Source organism: Garra rufa, chromosome 19 (assembly GCF_049309525.1).
Source record: "Garra rufa chromosome 19, GarRuf1.0, whole genome shotgun sequence".
Classification (NCBI taxonomy): Eukaryota; Metazoa; Chordata; class Actinopteri; order Cypriniformes; family Cyprinidae; genus Garra; species Garra rufa.
In genome coordinates this window covers 6,882,143-6,907,541 of record NC_133379.1, presented here as the reverse complement: position 1 = coordinate 6,907,541, position 25,399 = coordinate 6,882,143, and the positions used below count along the sequence as shown (strand labels likewise).

Genomic DNA, 25,399 nt, shown 5'->3' with positions numbered 1-25,399 from the left:
GATTCAAGAATTTGTGAACTTCACAAGCAATGGACTGAGGCTGGGATCAAGGCATCAAGAGCCACCACACACAGACGTGTCAAGGAACGATCGCGATGACACATTATGGCAATGTACCATTCTGTTGGTGAATTTAACAAATAATTAGGCTATGTTAATAACTAAGGGAAATTTTAGGTTGAAAGCCAACCTTTATTATCAAATACCGACATGATAAAATATATCTTTGGCATTGTTCAGAGGGCCGGTCCAAATGTGGCGGCGGGCCGCATTCGGCCCCCGGGCCTTAGTTTGGGGACCCCTGGTCTAGAATCATTGGAAAGCTGTCACTCATCTTACAGTAGTTCATCGCAATCTCATAAAGTTATTAAAAAGTAATAAAATAACCTTTACACTGCACAATTAATCTCTTATTTAAAAAATACATACACTTTCTTTGTTTTAATGAGAGTTCGCGAAAGTGTAGAAATCAGCAAAACTGAAACCGGCACTTTGAGTGGTGAGTGGATTGTAACATAGCCTCCTCTGATTGGCCACAGTGATAATCAAATTAACATACATGTCTGTGATTGGCTATTGCTGAACGTTGTAAAACACACGCTTCTCCACAGCATATGACAGTGGATGAAAATTCCAAACCGCAAATTGAAAGGATTTTTGTGATGGTGTTTTTGTTGCGGATCTAACTGTGCGTTCACACCGCCGCCGGCGAGAGCTTCAAAATTCGCTCTGGCCGCCCTGCAAGCAACGCTGTACAAAGATTCCTTGACGCTCTGACGATCGAACGCTTGATCTTGTATTTAAAGCGGCCGCAAAGCAAACAAGCATGTCGATCTTGTGCAGACTGACCACAAGTTGGGTGTAAGTTAGTTAACCATATTAAATATTTTAAACTTGAAAATAAGAAATTGAATTTAATAGTAGTTACATGTTTGCTAACGAAATAAACTAATTAAAAGCCATTTGTATGGTGTGGGTTTTGTGTTCATGGTTAAGTGCAAACTTAAAAACAGGGACACGTCGTAGATTATGGGGAAACCCGCCACAGCAATAATTAACTTCTCCATTTTCCTTGGGAACTAATGTGGCCGGAACCAAGTTTACAGGACTGCGTTCTTTTGAAACCTCTCAGCGGTGAACTTATACATTCCGATTGGTTGCCGCCGAGCCGCGTCATAGCTCATTACCATAAATTTGACCTGACTTCAACTCTCCCCGACGCCCACACCGCGCCGCGCCGCTTCTCGCCGCCAGCTCACATTGAAAATGAATGACTTCCGACCACTTTGACGCTCTCGCCGCCGGCGGTGTGAACACACAGTAACAGTTAACAGGCAGCGGTCTAGTCTATCTGTACAGCATGTGGACATGTTAAAAACTAGGCACACTGAGGTATAGGCTGGCCTGCTATATATTTTTATATCCGACGGGAAGAAAAAGACCGGCACCGTTCTTCAAAGCGCCAGTGTGTTTTAGTTTTGTCATCTTAATTAGATAGTTATTTAATTTGTTTTATTGATATTATTATTATTATTATTATTATTATTATTATTATTATTTGTTCAGATTTTTTCTGTTCAGATTTTTTCTGTTCAGAAGCGCTGCTGATGCGTGATAATTTGAGTATATGTCAATACAGTTTTTGTTGTTGCTCTGTATGCTGCTGTTTGCACGTTAAAATAAAACATTTGCTTGTATTTTTAATTTATCATCACAGATACTCGTGCATTCTATTTTTATTTTAAACGAATTTGTTATTAAAATTTTATCAGTTAATGGTTAATGTTCGGATAACGAGCAGCGGTTGTCGGTCAGGAAAATTAACCGAAATGAGCATCCCTATTCCAAACCCTAACCCCTAAATTTCAACTTATGAAAATTATATTGAAATAATTTTGTTTTTTTTTAATATATATGTCTGATTATAAAAAAAAGTGAAGTTAAAAAACTATTTTCTTTGTAAATAATGAAACTTTATGTAAAAAAAAAAAGTATCTCACATTTTCATGTCACTGCCATGTTTTTCTATAATTAAACACACTTTTATAGGAGTTATTTGTTTACCATGGTTCAGAACTATGCTGGCTAACGATGTGATGATTAGCATCTTTGAGCTAGATTCAAAAGTACCTAAAATGTGTTGTACCTTAAAACACCCCAAAAAGTTATGATTTCTGTAGTGACTGAAAAATTTGGTGGTGTTTCTGTAGTGACATGTTTGTTTTTTGGGTGTTTTCCTGTAAAATTGTCACAACCCAAACATTTGGTGACATTTCGGTAGTGACATGTTTTTTTTGGGTGTTATCCCTTTAAACACCCAAAAAAGATCTGATTTGGGTAATTACCTTTTTTTTTTTTTTTTTTTTTTCTTCTTCTTCTTCTTGGATTTTATCCTGTAAAATTGTCATTACCGTAAAACAGTCGCGATCGTAACATTTGGTGGCGTTTCAGAGGGATATCTTATTTATTTATTTAAGTTTTAGTTTTGGGTATTGTCCCAGAAAATTGTCACTACCATAACAGTACCGAAACATGACATGTTACTGTTCGCTTAGTGACAAAAGGGAACACACAATCATTTATTTGGGGAAAAATATAATTTTAGTACAGTTATGAACATTTTTGTATTTCAGTACGTTTTAGTATGCAAGTTAAAATTTTATAATGTGACGTGGTCGCTACCAAAACATTACTGTCACTGCCAAAAATGTGCTGTCATGACCGAAACAGGATGTTTTGTCAAAAATAAATTATACTAAATTATCAACATTAAGATGTTATGTTGGTAAGTAGTTCAATGTATATTCATACTAATAAATCCTTATTTGAAATCTGTATGATCAACTTTTTGCCTTTTACAAAGAAAAAATTGGATTCAAAATACAACTAATTTTATAAATCACACTTGAAATATTGTCAAAATTCTGATTGTTGATTTACCTCTGAAAACATTTTAATAAAATAGAAAAATACATATTGGCAATATAGATGTAAGCAAAATCTTAATAGGTCAATATAACTTTTATTAAATCATATATTACTGTTTCACTAGTGACAAATTTGGGGAGAGAACAAATATTCCAAAACTTTCTGAAAATTAAATACGAGAATTTCCTGCACAGTTACTAGAAATGTGTACCTTGGATATTATACAATTTGCATTCATACAAAATTTGTGGAAAAATTTTTTTTTTTCAAGATGTTTCCAACTCTGACTTTGAACCAATTCTGTAGAATGACCCATCTTAGCATCAAAATTTTACTAAAACATTTTTGTTTGTACACAGTTCAAGACAAGCTGCGCTTTGATCCTGAAAGTGAGATCGCCACTACAGGACTGCGAGTGTCCCTCATCTGTCCTGTAAGTGTACCTTTTTGGGACTCATCGCTATGGAACCACTGTAGCAAAGTTGTAGACCTAACAAGTGTCTTTCTCAACACAGCTGGTAAAGATGAGACTCGGGGTGCCATGTCGAGTGCTCACCTGCGCCCACCTGCAGTGTTTCGACGCTGTCTTTTTCTTGCAAATGAATGAAAAGAAACCCACATGGACCTGCCCTGTATGCGACAAACCCGCTCCCTTTGAGCTTCTAACTATTGACGGGTAAGCGCCGTTACTTAAACTGCTTGCTTCTCACATGCTCTGGCAGTGAACTCATCAAATGCGACTCATTTCAGATTACTCTCTGAGATCCTTAAAGAGACACCAGAGGATGTGGAGGAGATTGAGTATTTGACCGACGGCTCATGGAGGCCAATCAGGGACGACAAGGAGAAAGAGAGAGAGCGGGAAAACAGCCGCACGCCTGACTATCCGGTGGTTGATATATGTAAGCTGGTTTTCTCCCTTCAGAAATCAGGGTTCGTACAGATACTGTAAAATAAAATTCCAGGACTTTTCAAGCACTATTTTTTTTATTTTAAGGACTTCAATCAAAGATCTCACTTATGGTTTGATGTTTTCTACTGTTTAAGAAAAGAAGATTTGCGAAGTCGCTCCAAAGTCCCAATCTGAATTGAATGATTCGCGTTTTGCGTTCCTAGGTTCCGATCTAAAGCAAAAGATTGGCAATCCACACTCCGAAGTGCCGAACTGAATAATGATTAACAAACCATAATTTCAGATCATGATTTGGAGCACAGATTGCAAATCATTTAGTTTGCGCAATGATTAAAGAACCTGCTCTTAACTTCAAATCTAAATCATATGATTTGCGATACACACATTGATTTTGATCTAAATCAAATTTTCAAATCCCATCCGAAGTCCTGATCTAAATCAAATGATTTGTGAAAAAAATATTTGAAGCCTGATCTGAATCAATTGATTTGCAATATGCAAATTTCCAATCTAAGTCTAAGTTTGGTTCATTTGGTCCAGATCAAAAAGGAAAATAATGAATTTGTTCCTGGTCCGCTTGTCATTCACACTGGAATTTTTGACAGTGAACCTATAGATACCGAACCTTAAGGCTTAGTGATACATTCACAACCTAACTGGTCAGGTTGAGTGACATATTTCGTGACTGAATTCACCTAACACTCCAAACAAAAGGAAAAGGCCCGAACTGAATCAAATGATTCATTGGAGTGCTTCAAAACAGTAAATCATGTGATGCAATGGTTTTAAAAATCATTAAAAGCGATGTTGAAATGTAAAAATTAATGGCACTTTTAATTTGATATGGATTTTGCTAGTTAATTGCTTGACATGAAAAGAAGTTACAAGTTTGAATCAATCGGAGCAGTTTCAGCTTTAATGACTCACTCAACTTTTCTAGTTTTTGCGTCTTCAGCCATGTTTACACGACACTGTCAGTACTACAACTGGTTTGGCTCGATAGTTTTCTGTGAATTTTGCACAAAAGAATATGTGCTTATTAAAAAAAGTAAACACTTATTTCATCGATACATTGTCTTTTAATAATTTAACCACTTTTCAAGTACCTCTTCAGAAATATCAGAAGTTTTTCAGGCCTTAAAGTCAAATTCAAGTACTTCAAGCACCTTGTACGAACCCTGTGAAAGTAAAATTAAAGTATTTCATGGGAAATAACGGGTTTAACTCTCATCCAAGGTGTTCCTGAGGCAAACGGCCACTCCCCAGCTCACAGCGGCACAAACCAGACCGGGAAGTCTGGATCGGGTGGTGCGTCGGCAGGAACCGGCGGCACCAGCGCCGGGTCAGGAGGCGGAGCAGTGGTGGATCTGACTTTGGACGACTCGTCAGATGAAGAAGGAGGGGGTGGAGCTGAGGACAGCGAGGACACTGATGACAGCCAGGACAGCCCCGCCCCTAAACGGGGCAGATATGATTATGACAAAGACCTGGTCACTGCTTACTGAGACTGGCAGGACACTAAGACTTGTTGGGGGGAGGGGTGTAGATGGGATCTGAGCCTTGGAAATTCAAGAAACGTGTCCCTGTGTCCTCTCCCGAACACACACACACACTCATGCACGCACACAGACATGCACACCCATGCGCTGCTGCTGACCTCTGGAGCAGTCGGGCGTCGCGTTGACAAACTTGCAGATGCCCCGCAAAGCCATTCCCAGTCATTCATTGCATCTTAATACTGTATTCTCCCTTTAAAGACCATGGAAGAGTAACACCATCTTCAGTTCTACTCTATTGTCCTCGACTTCCTCTCCACTTTGTGTTCTGACGGGGGGCGTTTAAGATCTTGCCAGTTTTAGTTTGATACGGAGCTGTTCAGGCCTTCAAAACACCGTGAGACAAGCCACAGTATCTCAAAAACGTTCATTCCTTCGGGTCGAGATCATACAACCAGGCGTTTTCTGTTAGTCCTCCACATAAGATTAACATTAGCTGTTTGTTTTAATGTGATTTGGAGACGATACTGAAAATTTTCCATATTTCTCTCTCATATATATTTTTTTGACTTTGTCCACAGAAGTTGACAAGCTACCTCAGTCTAACAGTCGAACTTGATCAGAGGGTTATTGAATTTATTTTTTTTTTGCTTTAAGTTTTGTTTTCAATCCCTTTTCATGTTTTTCATGTGCAGCAACACTGGAGAGACATCATGCATTGCTCATTAATTTGTGCTTGCCCATTTAGGCATCATATTAAAAGTGATTCTGACTCGAGCAACGAGTTTCCGGTCAAGTCTGTCGGTCAACTAGTGTGTGCTGACTGAATGTAGTGCGCAAATTTACTTCAGAATGGTTCAGAACGGTCTTTTTGAGATGCTTGTCAGCGAGTAAATATTGTACGATAGCTAATGTAACAATGATAATGTATTATTTCTGATCATTTAATAGAAAATTGCAGGTCTCATTGTCATTTATTGCTTTCTTTCAGTCATTTTGGTGTGTACAAGGCTGCTGAAGTTACTACACAAAGGTAGAACGATAAATCAGGTTCAGGAGAGGACAAAGGACAAAGAGTTGTTTTAGTTTTCTTTTAGACATGACTGTAGTAAATTATTAGGTTTATCTAGTAGGGGAGCTGACGTTATTGGCAAAATACCTGAAATGATTATTTTTTTCAGTTGACTTCACTTTTTTCAGTTTAGATAAATGGCTGATTTGTTTGAGCCCATTGTATGGCGTTTTTTTTTTTGTGTTCATTTCAGCCGGTTGACAGGCGCGTATCTTAAATATTTTCCTCAATTTGTTGAGTATTTATTGATTTAACAGTTTCCGCCTCTTTTATTTGAATTGTGCATTTTATGAGGCATTTCGCAGCAATTTAATGAGTTTCCAGCATGTCGCTTTGTGATGGTAGATAACGCTGCGTCCTCTCACGGCCTGCTGTTGTTACGCGCACATTCAGCCATTTGCAACAGTCTGAACATAACTGGGCTTAGTCAGGACTATGCAGACTTGACCTAAACCTTGGAAGAATTAAACTCCCGCTAAACGACCAAACACAAATGGCACATCCAGACGGCTGATCTGTTGAGGAGGACTCAGGGATGACGTGTTCTACTTGTCTTTACATTTTCTTCTCAGTCGAACTTGACACTCGAACCAGGTTTTCCAGCATTGTGTACAATATTACCTTCGCCATCAGGTCACGTAGGGCAGTCTAGGTTTCTGATCTGGAAATTAGGATGTACTTTCAAGGCCTATGAATATTGCTATAGCATTTTGTTGTCCTCCAAGGTTTCAGAGAAAATCACTGTACTAAGCTGACTAGTTGTAATTTTAAAGTTTTCTTTTTCAACTAATCCTGAATTCTGACTTGAATACTCAGTACTGTATCCTATCTGTGTTTGGGAATTTCTCAACATAAGAATATCGCCATGAAGGGTTAAAATACTTGTTCGTCTTTGAGTCGGCATGGTCTTCCATCTTCATGATATCTTCAAAAAGTTTTTTTTCCCCTCTTCTGTTTATATTTTTTTAAAGAGTAAACAGTGCTGCAGTTGACAGTTTCTCATAATAAGCCCGTAACATAGTATGTTCCCCTAAATTTGACCACACTTTTTCACATTTAAGGTAATGAACTTCTTAATAGACGTCCATCTTTAGATACCTAGAACGATCTATTAGATGTGGATAAAATGTACATTTGCTTACAATGAAAAGTTGGTGATTTGATGACAATATATTTCCAGCTCAGAGTTGAAGACGGCCTCTGTGTAGCCAGGTGAGGTTGAAGTGGTTTTGTTTTGGGAATGGAGGCATCCCCTCTTATTACAGTGCTTAAGACAGCATGGGCAGTGGCTTGCAGTTCTTGATGTAAATGTTTTGTTTGTGTCTTTTTATATGTTCATATTAAAAGCCAATAAAAAATAATAATATTTTATCAAGTTTTGAATTGCCTCCAGTTGCTCCAGGGCACAAATACATTGTTATTGGCTACTCTCAACCCTTCCGGAGGAAAATGTAAATTGGTGACCTTCTGCGATGCCCTCAACGTGGGATTTGACAACAGGAGCGAATCAGTTATCCCTGTCTGAACTGAAATCGAACTGTAAAAGCTCTTAACACCTGTCAATTATATGTGCAATTAATTAAACTGATTTAAAATAAACGTCTTTCCAGTGATTTTTAAATCTTGGATTTAACTCCTTCAATTACTTAAGAATATACGCTACTAGTCTTTTGAACAGTAAGCTTTTTAATGTTTTTTTTTTTTAAAGAAGCAATTTATTTGATTTAAAATACAGCAAAATTTTGAAATATTTTTACCATTTAATGCTAAAAATGTAGCTTTGATCACAGGAATAAATTACATTTTAAAACATATTGGAATAAAAAAAAAAACATTAAATAGTAAAAATATTTCAAAATTATACTGTTTTTGCTGTACTTTCAATCAAATGAATGGCTTGGTGAGCAGAAGAGACATTAAAAACTTTTGACTGGTAGTGTATTTAACTACTATTCCTTAAAAACGTAATATCGTTTCTGTTTGTTTTTCCCTCAGAATACCATAATTACTAACGTTACAGTTAATTTTAATATAATAAAACTGATTACAAGTCCATCACATAAACGTTTTTTGATTTGGTGACTTTAATACCACATTAGTTTACTGAGCCCTGCTGAGAAAAACAAAACAAAACAATAGACAACATGACAAAATTTGTAATGATTTTACTGGTTATAATGGAAACTGTAACGGACCCTGTGGGTTTCTACTGGTAATTGGTCACCTTCTGTTGGTGGCTTGTTAAAACCATTAAGTACTAATGGAATATGTCTCAAAACACACTACTGAAAATCATTTTTAATTGTTTGAATGGTTAAAAGTTAATGGTTTGTAATGGTAGGCCTATTTGTATTGGTTTTAATGGAAACTGTAATGGACCCTGTGGGTCTCTACTGGTAATTGGTCACCTTCTGTTGGTGGCTTGTTAAAACCACTAAATCCTAATGGAATGCGTCCCAATTTTTTTTTTTTTTTTTTTAATATATCGTTTTAACGGTTAAAAGTTGATGGTTTGTAATGTATGTAATGGTATTTGTAGTGGAAACCATAAAAATTTCTGTGATGTTTTGCATTGTTTTGTTTTTTCAGCAAGGAGGTATTTGAGTATTTTGCTACTTTGGTAAAGTAAAGTACTGGTAAAGTATTATTATCACCTACCTTTTTTCATTTTAATGTAGTTTACTGTAGTATGTTGTCAAGTTACTCGTCAACTGCACAACTTACCAGGGTTTACTGACGAAGCTCAGACTTAAACACATTAAAACCTCGTATTATATTACAATAAACGTGACACTAGCTGCTAAAATGTTTTAGAAATGTGTATTCTTACGTTTTGGGGCGGCAATTTCCCTTGTGACGGTCCTTTTGACAGTTAGTTCTTCAGCTCACCACTCGATGTCGTTCTTACTCAAATAATCACTAATATGTCAAACCCCGCGATAACTCGAGTGTTCTGACGACAGTTCTCGCGAGAGCTTGTCAACGCTTCCTCTTGGTTGGATAGACCTTTCTCACAACTTCCGTATTTTGCGCCGGAAATACGTAATTGCTGTGTAAACCCATTTCCGCCCCGGTATGCCGGTAACCAGTTAAACAACGTGAAAAACGCTTAACGTGGCTTAATGTATGTAAAAAACGACCAGGAAACCGCAAGTTTCTGTCAGACCTTACGTGGAACAAACATTAACTACTATCAAAAGAACGAGCCCTTATTCCACATATAAAGTGAATAACATCACGTTAAGCGTTTTCTCCCCCATAGAAGCCCATTATAAGGAAACAGCTTAACGTGGTTTACGTACCTCAACAGCGACCAGGGAAAACCAAACGTATGTTAAATGTTACTTATAATAAATACTTGCTGCTGTCAAAAGAACGAGCTCTTATTCAGCATATAAAGTGCGCGCCCCATAGAAGTCCATTATAACAAACAATGTTAAGCTTTTTCCTTAATGGAGTTCTATAGGGAGAAAAGCGTGATATTCACTTTATATTATTCACTTTATATGCTCAATAAGAGCTAATTATTTTGACAGCAGAAAGTGTTTATTATAAGTAAAATTTTAAGCCACGTTAAGCTTTTTTTTTTTTTTTTTGTATAATAGACTTCTATGGGGCGCGATCACTTTATATGCTGAATGAGAGCTCGTTCTTTTGAGAGCAGCAAGTGTTTATTTTAAGTGAAATTTAACAGAAGTTTGGTCTTCCCTGGTCGCTGTTAAGGTAAGTTAATAAACCAAGCTGTTTCCTTATAATGGGCTTCTATGGGGAGAAAACGCTTAACGTGATATTATGCACTTTATCTGTGGAATAAGGGCTCGTTCTTTTGATAGTAGTTAGTGTTTGTTCCAAGTAAGGTATGACAGAAATTTGGGGTTTTCTGGTCATTTTTTACGTACGTTAAGCGTGTATAAACGCGGATAAACTCTTAGTGGAAAAACGTATATCCTTTATCCAATTTGTTCCTCTTTGTGACGGAGTTTTCCTACACGACTCTTATGGGGTCTGCAAAAGTTATCTTTGACAAACCAGCGAGGGAAGTTGTGTAGACTCTCTCCATTTTAATTTTAAATTACCCGGCTTTCTGCTGTGTTGACATTACACAGGAAGTCTGCATACCCTGCGATTGCGTATTTCCGGTTTCTGTGAAAAAGGTCTATAGCGGCTTCCTGGACGGACTTTTTCCCCCTCCTTTTTTTTTCTTGGGGGAAATTTCAACTTCTGTTTTCGCGGGTCCTCCGGGCCAAACAGTTTTGGACAGCATTTCGCGGTGGGTCGTGTGGTTGCGAACGACAGGCCTGACTTGTCTTTTGCCGCCTTTTGTCTGTGGGAGCGCTCTCGAGTCAGAGGGCCGTATCGAAGAGACATTCCGGCGATGAATGCGCTGAAATAAACTGCATTTCGTGCACTTTTGCGCCTATGGCACTCGCTCTTTCTTCTTGACAACGTAATATTATTTGGCACGGCTTCTGGAGGCATGACAGGGTGTTGAAATTAGGGGCTTACGAATCTCAGAAACTTCTATAGGTTTGTGTAGCATTTGAAGGATTGGATGTCAGCAGAGACAACCTGGTTGTACTCTTTGATATAGATAGCAGGCACTATGGCACCAAAAAGAAGACCGGTCCCCTTGATTATAACCCCTACAGGAGAAGGACAGTCAACCAACATTGATGCAGCAGCAGAGTAAGTACATAGTTTTGCTATAGTCTATATCTGACACTTGTTTGGTTTACCTGGTCTTACCTGTTCCTGCTTTCAGGGCCAACCTGGAGGCCTTGCAGAGGAAGTTAGGAGAGCTAGACTTGGATGAACAGCAGAGAAAACGTCTCGAGGCTTTCCTCACCCAGAAAGCCCAAGTGGGCGAGCTCAAAGATGAAGATTTTGACCCCATATGTGAACTTGGCGCAGGGAACGGTGGGGTGGTCCACAAAGTCCGTCACAAACCCTCAAGGCTCGTCATGGCCAGGAAGGTAAGCGATCGAGACACTCATGCACCTGCTCCTAGTTTGCTTACATTGTGTTCAAAGGCTGAACTTTTTGTGTTTTCCCCAGCTCATTCATTTGGAGATCAAACCAGCCATCAGGAACCAGATTATACGAGAGCTGCAGGTCCTACACGAATGTAACTCGCCGTACATCGTAGGGTTTTACGGCGCCTTTTACAGCGATGGAGAAATCAGCATCTGTATGGAGCACATGGTGGGACTAACGTTGTTGTTTAAGGTTCATAGCAAAAGTGTTACAGCACACTGACATGTATATGTTTGTAGGATGGAGGTTCTTTGGATCAAGTGCTGAAGGAAGCCAGGAGAATCCCTGAAGAGATTTTGGGCAAAGTTAGCATAGCTGTAAGTATTATCCTTCCCTGTTGTATGACTGTATTGACACAAAAGTGATTAGTTGGTTAGCAAGGTTTATCTAGATTTTTAAAGCTTAACCAATCTTCTTTAAGTGTAATAAACACAAAGGTGCTACTTCTTGTTGAGGGTTTGCAAAAACTGAACTGGTAGATTTCAGTCAGACTAAACCATTTGCATGACATTTTGAAATAATAGTTCACCCAAAAACAAAAATTCTGACACTAATTACTCACCCTCATGTCGTTCCAAACCCGTAAGACCTTCGTTCATCTTAGTTACACAAATTAAGATATTTTTGATGAAATTCGAAAGCTTTCTGACCTGGCATACACTGCACTGGTACTACCACATTCAAGGCCCAGAAAGATAGTAAGGACGTTGATAAAATAGTCCTTTTGACAGCAGTAGTTCAAACTTAATTTTATGAACGAGAAAAACAAAAACTTTTTTCTACAATTGAACCACTGATATGACAGGAACTATTTTATCAATATTCATACTACCTTTTTGGGACCTAGTTGGTTAGCAAGGTTGACTAGTTTATCTAGATTTTTTTTAAAGCCTAACTGATCTTTTTCAAGTGTAATAAACATAAGGGCGCTCCTTCTTGTTGAGGGTTGTAATGTGTTAAAACTCAGATGCAGAGGTGTTTTTGGCAGATGCTTTTGTTAATTTTTGTGCCTTTTATCATTAGATAAGTTCTCTAGATTTGCTGTGAACAATATTCTTGTTATTATGCATGATCCTTAAAGGCAGGGGTTCTCAACCTTTTCTTAGGCCGGGCCCCCCTCCTGCTTCGGTCAATTTTGCAAGGCCCCCCATACCTGACATTTCCTCTAAAGATGTTTATTTTTTAGCCTGTTTTATTAACCAAAACATTAGTTTTGCCCTCTGCTCAGTTCTAACATTTTAACACACACACACATATACATATACATATTTGTGCGATTTGTGAAATAACCAGAGGGGGGGGGTTGCTTTTGAAAACTTTTTTTTCTCTCTCCATAGGCAGAGGTTGACCAAACTAGTGTAATCTGTTAACAACGCGCATTATATACCCGTCTTTTTAGGCAAGAACCAGATGAGTGTCGGGTCATGAAATGTTTTTAATACGACGAAGCTGTATTATGTGATCACAATTTAATAAAAACATTGTGAGTTAGGTCTATAAATAGTAATGATTTATTTTCAAACAATGAATACATTTTATAGAGAAGGTGAGCAAGGTATCAACGGAGCTTTTTGTAAACTCCGAATCAGTAAACCACTGCGTCGCAAAAAGATTCAGTTTCAAAGCACTCCAATCGGATCACGAATCATTTGATTCAGAACGTTAAACTTCAAAGCGCGTATTGGAAATCATTTGATTCAGACGACTTTAAAGCACGTATCACGAATAATTTGATTTAGATCGGGACGTAGGAGCGGGTTCGCGGGACGTTTTATCCACACCATGGATAAAAATAATTAAGCAGAGGCAGGGATGCATAGACCAGAGGTAAATTGGTAAATCGCACCCTGTGTGTGTGTGTGTGTGTGTGTGTGTGTGTGTGTGTGTGTATATATATATATATATATACTTATAGTAAGTGCACCTGTCATTTAAAAAGGACTGACTGAATATCTACTGTTTGTATCCATTACAAAATATACATACAAATGAAAAATACAGCAAATACGTGCATAAACCCCACTGACACTCACAAGATCCTGCTCTATGGGTGAACATCTATTATAAAACACTCACAGCTAGGACATTAATTTTGACAACTATACAAATATTTTGAAATTTCACGCAAAAATGTGGATCTATGGGTCAGTGCCCCGAAAGCATGAATAGTTTGTGATTCAATAGTGGACTTATGCGTACCTAATGTACGACTCTGATATACAAGAGTGTCATACATTAGGCACGCGCAAGTTCGTTACTATAACTCTGATCGACGTCTTTAACTCTACATTAGCGCGACGGTTTGTTTCATGCAGCCAAGAGATGAAGTAATGACCTGCACTCCCGGGGGGTATAGGTTACTTTTGCGGACGTGGAAGTGGGACAAAACATGAATGTCGCGGGCGGGAGCAGGACGAAATAACATATATTACTGCGGGAAAGGGACGATATTTCTGCGGGACAGAAACTTGCGGGAGCGGGACTAAAATGTCCCTTGCAGGTCTCTAAAATGAAGTTTTGTGCAGCAGTTGAAAGTTTTGAGCTGCCGTTCAGTCTGTATTTAACAGTGCGATGAAACTTGCTGCGTCGAGTCCAAAGAAATCAATCACAGAACACGAGAGAGACCGTGCTTTGATCATTTTCATTTAAAACATTAATAATGAAATTAAACAATTTTAGGATAATATTTAAATGAATTTTAAGCTATCTCGCGGCACCCTGGAGGCCCACCGGTTTAGAATATCTGTTCTACATGAAACGTGAAACGCAATAAAATACACCCAGTACCCAAATAATGCCTTGTCCGTTTTTTCTCGAAAACAATTTGCGCCCCCCTTCCGATCTCTCCGGGCCCCCCCCCCCCTGTTGAGAACCACTGCTTAAAGGGATAGTTCACCAAAAAATGAAAATTCTGTCATTTAATTACTTACCCTCATGTCGTTCTAAATCCGTAAGACCTTTGTTTATCTTCAGAACACAAATTAAGATATTTTTGATAACCTGAGAGCTTTCTGACCCTGCATAGACAGCAACACAGCTACCATGTTCAAGGCCCAGAAAGGTAGTAAGGAAATCATTAAAATAATATATATTTTTTTAAACAATTGAACCACTGATGTGACATGGACTATTTAATTGATATCCTTACTACTTTTTTGGGCTTGAATGTGGTAATTGCGTTGCTGTCTATGCTTCTTAATTTGTGTTCTGGAGATGAATGAAGGTCTTACGGGTTTGGAACCACATGAGGGTGAGTAATTAATGACAGAATTTTCATTTTTGGGTGAACTAACCCTTTAAAATGTTACAAACGGTTTAGTCTGACAGAAATCTACCAGGGGTGCATTTCTCAAAAGCATCATTAGCTAACTATGGTTGTTAGTTCCATTGAGCTCTGTTTGTAACAACAAAACTTGTGACCATAAGTTGCTTTCGGGAAACGCACCCCAGTTTGTTTGTTTTCAAAATCAGACTTACTAATTGAATCTAGACAATTTTAGCATAGCTTTGTCCAGCATGTGCACACACTTATCTGAGTTCAGTTGGCCCCCCGGTATTGGGTGAATTTTACCTTTTGTAAACTTTATTTATTTTGTGCAGATAACAGTTATAGTTATCAATTGACCCTTCACCAATTTTACTATAAAGTGATTTCATAAGACCTACAAGTCACCTATTATCCAACTAGGTTGACTTTAATTATTAGATTTCTCAGGTAGAAATTAAAGGTTGTATCAGCGATTTCTAGCCTAAAACATAAAGTGTCAATTTCAGCTGACCTTTCTTCACGATCCGCTCGCTGCCTGCCCCATAAATTGTCTGTGAAAAACTGGTGCAGGGATGTGAGGGAGGCGGAGCGAAAGTCCACAACACCAAACCCCTGACGCTGATTGGTTGGAACACTGTTTGTTTATGTGTGGAAAGGTTGGTAGTGCCGATTGTTTTTTTTGGCATATCTCGGACCCTAGGCTGACCAGAGAGACGCGATTTTTTCACAGACAATTTATGGGGCAGGCAGCGAGCGGATCGTGATGAAAGGTCAGCTGAATTTGACACTTTATGTTTCAGGCTAGAAATCGCTGATACAACCTTCAAGTTTCTGTGACAGAAAAAAAGTTATTGATGCTATATAATTTGTCTATATTAGATATAGTCAAAACAAAATTTATTCAGACACCTTCAGAATTATCACAGTTTATTCACTGTAGTTTAGAAAATGGTAATAAAATATGACAAGAACTCGAGTTAAACTGTGTCAGAACAAATTCATCTTGATGATCACAAATTAATTGGTCAAACCAAATCACAGTTTATTTGCTATAGTTTAGAAAACGTTAAACTGTGTCAGAACAAATTCATCTTGATAATGTCAGATAACTTTGATTTGAAAGGTATGTAACAAAACGTTACCATTGATGGTTAGGTCAAAGTGTCAAATCTAATTTTTTGTCCCAAATTTTTATAAATTTCAATGATAGTCCACTATATGAATAATTTTTGGGTATAACATGTCACAGTTTACTTTATTTTGCTATCCTCACTTACATAAATGAACTACAGTGTCCTGCACCCACTAGTAAAAATATACAAAATTATATCTGGTGTCTGAATAATTTTTGGTTTGACTGTGCATTGCTGATATCGGATGTTAATTGTGCATATTCATTTCCCTATTTTGACATTTAACTTTGCCATAATCTAACACTGATTAAAAGTAAAAAAAAAAACTTAATATTTAGCATATAAATCTAAAAAAAAAATTATATTTTTTTGTTCTGTATATTATTATGTAGTGTTGTCTTTTAGTTCTTAGTGCTTTATTTCTGTTTTACCTAGACAATTAGGATCAGATTTACTAAACAGGGCAAATTAGTGTTAGAGCGCAATTTCATAAAAGATGAGATGGGAGGTAAAAATGTTGTCTTAGCCAAATCATTTCCATAATGACCAGCGCAATCTACCAAAAGCAGCGCCTGCTTTTTTTGGGCATTATATAATGGTGCAAATAGCAGTAATTTGACGAGCGCAAACGTTAGTAAATCATGTTGCGTGAGACATTTTAATACTCTCCTCCCATAAATTTTGTGTCTGAAAGGGAAACTCCTACAATTGCATATTCAATAAGGTTAGGCACAAAAATAACTGTGTCCACGTCTTTCCAGCGCTAATTCTTCACTGCACGTCTTTAGTAAATCCTGACAGTGCTATTTTAACGCCAAAAGACTGTTAATAAATTTAGCCCTTAGTATTGTATGTTTTTTTTTTTTTTAAAGCCGTACACTTATTGGTCATCAGCCTTAACATGAAAATAATTGCCATCTTATCTGTATCGGAGAATTTTACTATTGTTGCATTCCTAGAATATAGTTTAACTCCACCAACTTCTTGTTTTTGATTTGGTGTGCAGTTAATTATGGTAATTGTGTTTATAATAAGTGTAAGACTTTATCTAAAGAAATTGCACGTATGCATGCATAGCCCACATAAATCTATTAAATCAAAGTACAGAGTGCAACCTGCTCTTCTTGTCTAAAAGCAGAATCCAAAAAATGGTACACAACCTCCATCGTAACATGTCTGGCACTAGTACGCACAGACCACAATATAATAAAGCTGCGACCACACCCACAGATGTGCAAACTCCCTTTCAAGTCAGAGTCACCAAAACATGCACGTTTTTCAACACACATTTAGCCGTATTCTTCCAAATGAATAGGGTTAAACTTCTGCTTCGCATTCGAGCACGGCAGAAGACAAACACTTTAGCACGAAATCCAAACAAAGGTGCAGAGATCTGTTTATGTTTGTCCATACTGTTTATTACACGTGTGAGCGAGTGCATCTCAGCTTTCAGTAATCACAAAGCAGAAGTTGTTTTGCAAAGACTAGACTATGTAACACGTTCTGTAAATTCAGGAAGCTAGATACCGCATTGACCGTTGAGAGATAAACCCTATTGATGATATCTGTAACTCTCTTTCCACAGGTACTCCGAGGTCTGGCGTATCTTCGGGAGAAACACCAAATAATGCACAGAGGTACACACAGAGCAACATTCCTTACTAATATCTTCGAAAACGTACGTGTGCGTACACGCGCTGGATGGCAGCAGGAAGTAGCCCCCTAATGCAGCTATTGAAATTGCATAAGAAGCTTAAAAATGATTATTGTAGAGAGATTAGGTTTCACTTTTCAAAGGTATTTACTTGGAACTCCATCCAGAGACCTTCACACAACTACCAACCTGAGATTAAACGAAGCAAAGATATTGCAAAAGTTGATATTTTTCCATGCTACAATTAAAAACACTACATAGGCACTTTTTATAAGTAGATCACAAGTTGGCATAGAAATAGTGTGGCACAACCAACATTTGAGCAATAATACTATGTCTGAAGATGCAAAGTATCAGTTTCTCTGTGAGGTTGTATGAGGGTCTGAAGGAGCCACACTGGGTTTGCAGGGTTAGACAGGGAGGGTCAGGCCTATAGTTGTGCTGTTGTGGCAGGGAGCGCTCGCCTTTTGCAAAGAGCTGTCGAGGAGCCCAGCCGGTAATTACAGCCTCTCGGATGTGATTACATGGCAGCCGCACCCTGCAACCCCCTCCCTGCTTTTTCCTCTCCCACTCTCACCCCTCTGTCCACTCCCAGTGGGTGTTAGGGCTGAAGGAGGGCCCGTCATGTGTGGAATCGTTGCATGTCCGCACTGTTATTTGCTCCTCTTGCCCTGTGTTTAAGAGGAGGGAGGTGGAAAGTGGCTTGCATGTCTGTCCTTTCTGCTGCGACGGTGTTGTCAGAGCTAGCTTTGCAGTATGCATAGCATCTTGCAAAATGCTTTCACTGGGCGTGCTGGAGAAAGGGCGCTCAAACAGGGATGAAAAGCCAGGTGGTGCCGCTGGGATTTGGACCCTGGCCCTCCATCTTACATGGTGTCTCTCTCTGGTCCCTACAGACGTTAAGCCCTCCAACATCCTGGTGAACTCGCGTGGCGAGATCAAACTGTGCGACTTTGGCGTGAGTGGCCAGCTCATCGACTCCATGGCCAACTCCTTCGTTGGAACACGGTCGTACATGTCGGTGAGTCACCCGCCCACTTCCCTCCCCAACCCCCAGTCCTTCTCGTTCCAAGCCCTGTGCCGGTGCCCAGGATTCTTCCATGTGGAGAGGAGGAAGTGGCTGCCAAGTTTTAGCCCACTCCTCCTGGCCACCTGCAGGGTGCGGCGCCCCACCCTAGTAGAGCTTTGACTTGCTCTCTGCTCTCTGCCTTGACAGCCGGAGAGACTCCAGGGCACGCACTATTCAGTTCAGTCGGATGTGTGGAGCATGGGCCTATCGCTGGTTGAGCTGGCTATTGGACGCTACCCCATCCCCCCTCCCGATGCCAAGGAACTGGAGGCCATATTTGGCCGGCCAGTGCTGGACACAGGTGGGGCAGAAGGCCACAGCATGTCCCCAAGACCCAGGCCTCCAGGACGACCGGTTAGCGGTAAGACCTACTTTAATTTCCCCAAACATTGGCATTGGTTTTTATGCACATTCGATCTTCTCCGTAGTCTGCTTAATGTGCGTGTTTTCGTTGAGCATTGCGAATTGTTTTCCCCCAGGGCACGGAATGGACAGCAGGCCAGCCATGGCTATATTTGAGCTACTGGACTACATTGTCAATGAGGTCAGAGAATTTGCTTAGCGTGCAACTTACTTCCTTTGTGCTTATTTTTGCCTTTTATAGTATTTTTATGTAGCAGTTTCACTTCAATATCACCCCTTTTTCTGCTCCCCACCTGTCTCTACATCTGCAGCCACCACCCAAGCTGCCCCATGGCGTCTTCACCACTGACTTTGAGGAGTTTGTGACCAAATGGTGAGCTCCTGCATGTTATCCCTGGTGTTTTTATTGTACGAACCTGCAGAATCTTCAGTGTTGAACAAAACGCCACCTGAGCTATGGCAAAATTGGACCACGATGAAAGAGTTGTAGTACAGGGATGTCCAATCTAATTCTAAAGACCTCGATTACCTGGTTCAGGTGCTAAACCCTGCAGGATAGTGGACCTCCAGGAGTATGATTGGACACCTCTTGTGTAGTACATTTTGGGGAATGCAAGTTTTAATCTGGACTGCATTGTTCCCATTCTCATACCTCTATACCTCCATTAATTTCTTCAGTGATTGCATTTAAATGGACTTTAAAAGTTCAGACTAAAGCAATTACTTGTCCTTTTAAAGGGTTAGTTCACCCAGAAATGAAAATTCCCTCATGTCGTTCCAAACCTGTAAGACCTTTGTTCATCTTCAGAACATAAATTAAGATAATTTTGATGAAATCCGAGAGCTTTCTGACTCTGCATAAACAGCAACGCAACTAGCACGTTCAAGGCCCAGAAAGGTAATAAGGACATCATAGGTAGTCATAGGTAGATAGTCCATGTATTATCAGTGGTTCAACCTTAATTTTATGAAGCTACAAGTACTTTTTTGTGCAAAGAAATTATTTTATTCAACAATTTCTGTTGTGCTCGGTCTTCACCGTGTATTCACAAGAGTATCCCTACGAAATTGTTGAATAAAGTCGTTATTTTTGTTTTCTTTGCACACAAATATTCTCGTAGTTTCATGAAATTAAGGTTGAACCACTGATGTCACATGGACTATTTTATCGATGGCTTCACTACCTCTTTGGGCCTTGAACACGATAGTTGCGTTGTTGTCTATGCTGGGTCAGTAAGCTCTCGGATTTTGTCGAAAATATCTTAATTCGTGTTCTGAAGATGAACAAAGGTCTTACAGGTTTGGAACGACACGAGGGTGAGTAATTAATGAGAGAATTTTCATTTTTAGTTGTACTAACCCTTTAAAATCTCACGCAAACGGTTTAGTCTGACTGAAACCTACCAGTTCGGTTTTTGCAAAGTCATACTTACTAATCTAATCTATATAATTGTAGCATAGCTTTGTCCGGCATGTGCACACACTTATTTGACTTCAGTTGGTCCCAGTGTTGTGCACTTGCTCCGAAAGAATAAGTTGTGACATGCGTAGTCTGTTCAGTCCTTCAAAATTGTTTACTAAGGCTGATAAATTAAGACTACTCAAAAAACAACTTTAAACACTAAAACACAAAAAATACTTACTGTCCTGTCAAATAAAGGCAGTAATACAAAAACCTCAACACCTCCCTCTAGATTTCTGGACTAATGTTTTATTGATTTCAGAATTTTATTTTGTCTCAATGGTTTTTTTTTTTCCTGTGTTTTTCACAGCCTCATTAAGAACCCTGCTGACAGAGCCGACCTTAAGATGTTAATGGTACGTACATTACCCTGTATGGTATTAGATTCTGAGCTATATTAAATTCAAATTTTAGTTATGACAACATCTTGTATAATAACATGGGACCTTGTGTCATTCCAAACTTGTAAGACCTTTGTTCATCTTTAGAACACAAATTAAGATATTTTATATGAAATCCAAGTTTTCTGGCCCTCCATAGAATGCAACTTAACTACCACGTTCAGACCAGAAATGTAGTAACGAAAGTAAGTGACATTAGTGCTTTAACCGTAATTTTATGAAGCTACAAGAATATTTTTTTGTTCGCGAAGAAATCAAAAATAATGACTTTATTCAACTATTTCTTCACTTTCTATGTCAGTCGACGCACAAAAAGTATTCTCGTACCTTCATAAAATGATGGTTGAACCACTGATGTCACATGGACTACTTTAACATTGTCTTTACTACCTTTCTAAGCCTTGAACGTGTCAGTTGTGTTGCTCTCTATGCAGGCTCAGAAAGCTCTCGGATTTCATCAAAAATCTTAATTTGTGTTCAGAAGACGAAGGTCTTATGGGTTTGGAATGACATGAGTCACTATTATTTAAATAGTGAGAGCAATTTGAAATGACAACCCATCCAGTGTGTCAGTTTTTGGCCATGTTAGTACAGCAATTAGCTCTAGTTACAACTTGAATTTGAAATGTTTGCCCCCTTGCACTCAGTATAGCTTTGACAGGTACTCAAAGCAGTATTATCTTGCATTGCAAAAAATAATACTTGCAGGGGTAAATTGATGTACAAGCATGAGAATCAAGGCACGTTGTACTGCGAATAAAAGTAACATCGGCTCCTTGGCACCAAAACCTGCTCATGGTGTAATTGATGTGATATTCATTTGCAGGGCCACACGTTCATCAAGCGGGCCGAGGTTGAGGAGGTGGATTTCGCCGGATGGTTGTGTAAAACCATGGGCCTTCACCAGCCCAGCACACCCACTCATAGTGCTGAATGAACGCTGGCTCACAGCGTAGCCACCCATGCCATCCTCATCCTCCGCTCTACTTCTCTCCTTTCTGCTCTCACAGGCCTGTATGCTTGTAAGCCTCCGACACACCGCTGTGCACTCTTTTGCCGTTCTCTGCTTGCTCTTCCCTTCCACTGCGGTGCGTTCTGGGGCATTGTTTTATGAGAGCCTCTGGTGTTGGAACACGGTCTTTTGAACGAATATGGAGATTAGAGTCACTTAAGTTGGAGTGGCTGTATTTTTAACGACCACATTATTCAGGAACGTCCAAATTGGTAAAGATCAGCTAGGTTTTGTTTGTATAACAGCTACTTCATTAGTTTTATGATGTTTTTGTTTATAATAATAATTTTTTTGCTAAAGAGCTATTTTTTTGGCAGTTAGCGCTACACTGTGTTAAAATGGATAGCTTGGTTCAATGGCAAACATTTAATTGAGAATCAACTGCCGTCTACAAAAAAGAAAACCAAAGAGGGCTACTGTTGATCATAGATGTAAGATGGCCAAATCAGCAGCGCTCAAGTGCAGACGTACAGGTGTTTAGCTCGTGCATTGCAGGTAGCACTGCTAGTGCATGGCCAAGTACATCATGCCAACCAATGGCCACACATTAGCAGAAAGAAACATAAGCTTAATTAGAGTTCCTGTATCAGATGCCCCTTCTCCTACTGCTGTGCCTGTGGAAAAGATCAGTCATTTAGTATTCATAAATCTATACTGTTTTTTTGGGGGGGGGGGGTGCTTGAATGGTTTTTCTTAAATCCTGCTTCATTTTTCAACTTAAAATCATCTTCAGAAGAGTATATTTGAAAAGATTTATTGTTTGTAACTTATGCTTAAATGTTTTCTTTTAATTTTCTTGCTTTTGAGTTCAAGTTTGAATACAACCAGGGTTGCACCTATCTTTACAGCGCTTTTACAATAAGCCCAATGAATTTAAACACATCAAAGACTACAACAGGTACACTCATAGTCTGGTCTTCAGTGGTGTATAAAGTGCAAAGTAACGTCTCAGGCCACCATGTACAGTGCTATGCAGATCAAATGAACCTCAGCAGATATTGCTGTATTAGTAGGTCTTATAAATACACGGGTGTTACAGATGGGCATTGTGAAGTGTGGCTAAAGCCCACTTGCTCTAAATAGCTTTGTGTTTCTTTTTTTCTCTTTCTCTAGTACTTTTCAGTAACATTGAAACTGTATTACACACTGGCATTCAGCTCCGACCAAGTGAATGCGTCGCCACACTTATGTGTATAAAAATATATGTACAGTACAAATGGTACTGTTTTCAGTCTTAAAATAGCATTTTATTTTATTTTTGTTTTTGTTTGTTTGTTTCTTTGGACTAGTTTAGAGAAGAGGATATAAGTCATTTTATTACCATATGGAATGTGTTGAATACAGTTCTAATATAAAAATAAAACTTATTTGTGAATGATTATTGGGCTGTAGTTGTTGTCAGTCTTATGTTTTGGTCACTGTTTAAATGTTTTATTGCAGTTTACTATACTTAATGTAAATTTCATTACATAATATAATGTATTCATAATCTTGCAGATTCTGCAAAATGTAGATTTTTTTTTTTTACCAAACTAAGTCATACAAATGTATGTTATTTTTATTTAGTACTGACCTGAATAAGCTATTTTACATAAAAGACGTTTACATATATATAAACATATACGTTTACAGACGTTTACAAAAATAGTTGAATTTAAAAGTTCAAAAGTTTACATACTCTTGATTCTTAATACTGTTGTTACCTGAATGCAACAGAATACACACAGCTGTGTGTTTTTTGTTTAGTGATAGTTGTTCATGAGTCCCTTGTTTTGTCCTGAAGAGTTAAACTGCCCACTGATCTTCAGAAAAGTCCTTCAGGTCCAACAGCATTTGTGTGTATTTGTGCCCTTTCCAACAATAGTGTGAAAAGATGGATCTCAAAATCATACAGAGAACAACTGAGGAAATCATATGCAACAATTACAGAAGGTTCAAACGCTCACTGATGCTCCAGAAGGAAACTCAATGCATTAAGAGCCAGGGATGTAAACTTTTGAACAGAATGAAGATGTGTACATTGTTCTTATTTTGTCTAAATATATTTTCAGTTAGTACTGCCCTTCAGAAGCTTTCTCAGAAGACAAAATAAGTTAAATTTACCCTGATCTTCAAATTCTTAATGCATCGTTTTTCCTTCTGAAGCATCAGCAAGCCTTTGAACCTTCTGTAGTAGTTGAATAGTCCCTCAGTTGTCCTCAGTGTGAAAATATGGATCTCAAAATCATACCGTTGTTGGAAGGGGTTCAAATACACAAAGATACTGAAAAACCAATGAATCTGTGGGACCTGAAGAGCTTTTCTGAAGAACCTCGGACAGTGGATAATTCAGGTAACAACACAGTACTAAGAATCAAGTGTATGTAAACTTTTGAATGGGGTCATTTTTATAAATTCAATGGTTAATTTCTCTTGTGGAATATATGTAAACGTCTTTTATGTGAAATATCTTATTCAGGTCAGTACTAAATAAAAAATAACATGCATTTTTGTATGATCCCTCTTATTTTGGTAAAATTAACATTTTGCAGACTCTGCAAGGTGTATGTAAACTTTTGACTTCAACTGTAGACATCTAGACAAACGTGATTTTCATTATAACTGTTAATTTTTGGTATATTTATAAAGAAAAAAGTAGATTAACATTTAGCCAATGCTTCAAGGCTGCTCACCTTTTAGGAATGAGTTGTTGCAGAACCAAGCTGCAGAGACATGTTTTATAAAATACTTTGGCATCACTTCTGCAAATGTGTGCAGAAATGTGAATTTAGTAACTTGAAATGCACTTTTACAGCTTCTTTTAATTATGAATCAATTTTAAGCGTCCCAATTATACTGCCCTCTGTGTCTGGTGTGTGTTAGTTCATCATGCTCGTCTCCTACTTAATACTTCAGCATTAAAGCACAACTCGGTGTCATACACAATTACGCTCCTCTGCGTCCACTCCCTGTTTTACGGGAGAGTCCTCGATTGTACAGTCACTCTGAGAGAGGTCATATACTGCTCCTCCTGTTTTTGAGAACTTTCAGTCCAGCAGCAGGTAAGCGGGTGAACGGGTCTCTAAAGTGGTGGAGGATAATCCATGTCTGTCCCGCTGGTCGACTGCACTCATCGCTTCTCTCAGGATGATTCTGGTGAGTATGGAGAATCACAGTACGTTTAGTTTAGTTTAGTTGTTTGGTTACTTATTTTTAATTAACATTCGTGAGGGTTCGGTTGTTACATATAAAGTAGGAAGACGTGTCAAAAAGGTGTGTAGCAGTAAGTGAACAGTGTCAGTTCTATCCGACGACCCCTTGAGAGTAGGTACGCTCTGCGAGCTGTATTAGTTTGAGACAGTGGAGGGTGTGTGTATATGTATTGCGGGGGGGACTGCTGGCAGACCCTGAGTGTCCTGGAATGTGCCATGGCTTGTTCTGGGGTGGGACTCCATGACCTCAGGCAATGGGATGGGTGGGTGCGACTGCATTCGCACACACAGGGGAGAAAGAAGGACGGTTAACTCTCATTATTTTGGCACACGCGCTCACCCAAAGTACACGTGCAACACTCCAGCAAACAACTTAGTACAAATACAGGCCGGTTCTACCAGC

At 38.7% G+C, this 25,399-nt stretch overlaps 2 protein-coding genes across 2 annotated transcripts; both read left to right on the top strand.

Annotated features, from left to right (window-relative positions):
* Nucleotides 1-826: 826 nt before the first annotated feature.
* Nucleotides 827-7,780, top strand: LOC141291937 (E3 SUMO-protein ligase PIAS4-A-like). Its single transcript, XM_073823934.1, has 5 exons — nt 827-854; nt 3,288-3,361; nt 3,444-3,604; nt 3,679-3,830; nt 5,078-7,780. The coding sequence occupies exons 1-5, from the start codon at nt 827-829 to the stop codon at nt 5,344-5,346; spliced, it is 684 nt and encodes a 227-aa protein (XP_073680035.1). The 3' UTR covers nt 5,347-7,780.
* A 2,796-nt stretch (nt 7,781-10,576) lies between these two features.
* LOC141292171 (dual specificity mitogen-activated protein kinase kinase 2) lies at nt 10,577-23,186 on the top strand. Its single transcript, XM_073824124.1, has 11 exons — nt 10,577-11,095; nt 11,172-11,382; nt 11,465-11,611; nt 11,683-11,760; nt 17,430-17,481; nt 18,395-18,519; nt 18,715-18,928; nt 19,047-19,111; nt 19,242-19,303; nt 20,703-20,748; nt 21,620-23,186. Exons 1-11 carry the CDS (start codon nt 11,013-11,015, stop codon nt 21,728-21,730), a joined length of 1,194 nt encoding a protein of 397 aa, XP_073680225.1. The 5' UTR covers nt 10,577-11,012; the 3' UTR covers nt 21,731-23,186.
* The last annotated feature ends 2,213 nt before the right edge of the window (nt 23,187-25,399 follow it).

Coding starts and splice junctions, on each gene's coding strand:
- LOC141292171 (XM_073824124.1), top strand. CDS start 11,013: ATGGCACCAAAAAGAAGACCGGTCCCCTTGATTATAACCCCTACAGGA. Junction 11,383..11,464: donor GGCTCGTCATGGCCAGGAAG/GTAAGCGATCGA, acceptor TGTTTTCCCCAG/CTCATTCATTTGGAGATCAA. Junction 19,112..19,241: donor TGGACTACATTGTCAATGAG/GTCAGAGAATTT, acceptor CTACATCTGCAG/CCACCACCCAAGCTGCCCCA.
- LOC141291937 (XM_073823934.1), top strand. CDS start 827: ATGTCGATCTTGTGCAGACTGACCACAA. Junction 3,362..3,443: donor GAGTGTCCCTCATCTGTCCT/GTAAGTGTACCT, acceptor TTCTCAACACAG/CTGGTAAAGATGAGACTCGG. Junction 3,605..3,678: donor GAGCTTCTAACTATTGACGG/GTAAGCGCCGTT, acceptor GACTCATTTCAG/ATTACTCTCTGAGATCCTTA.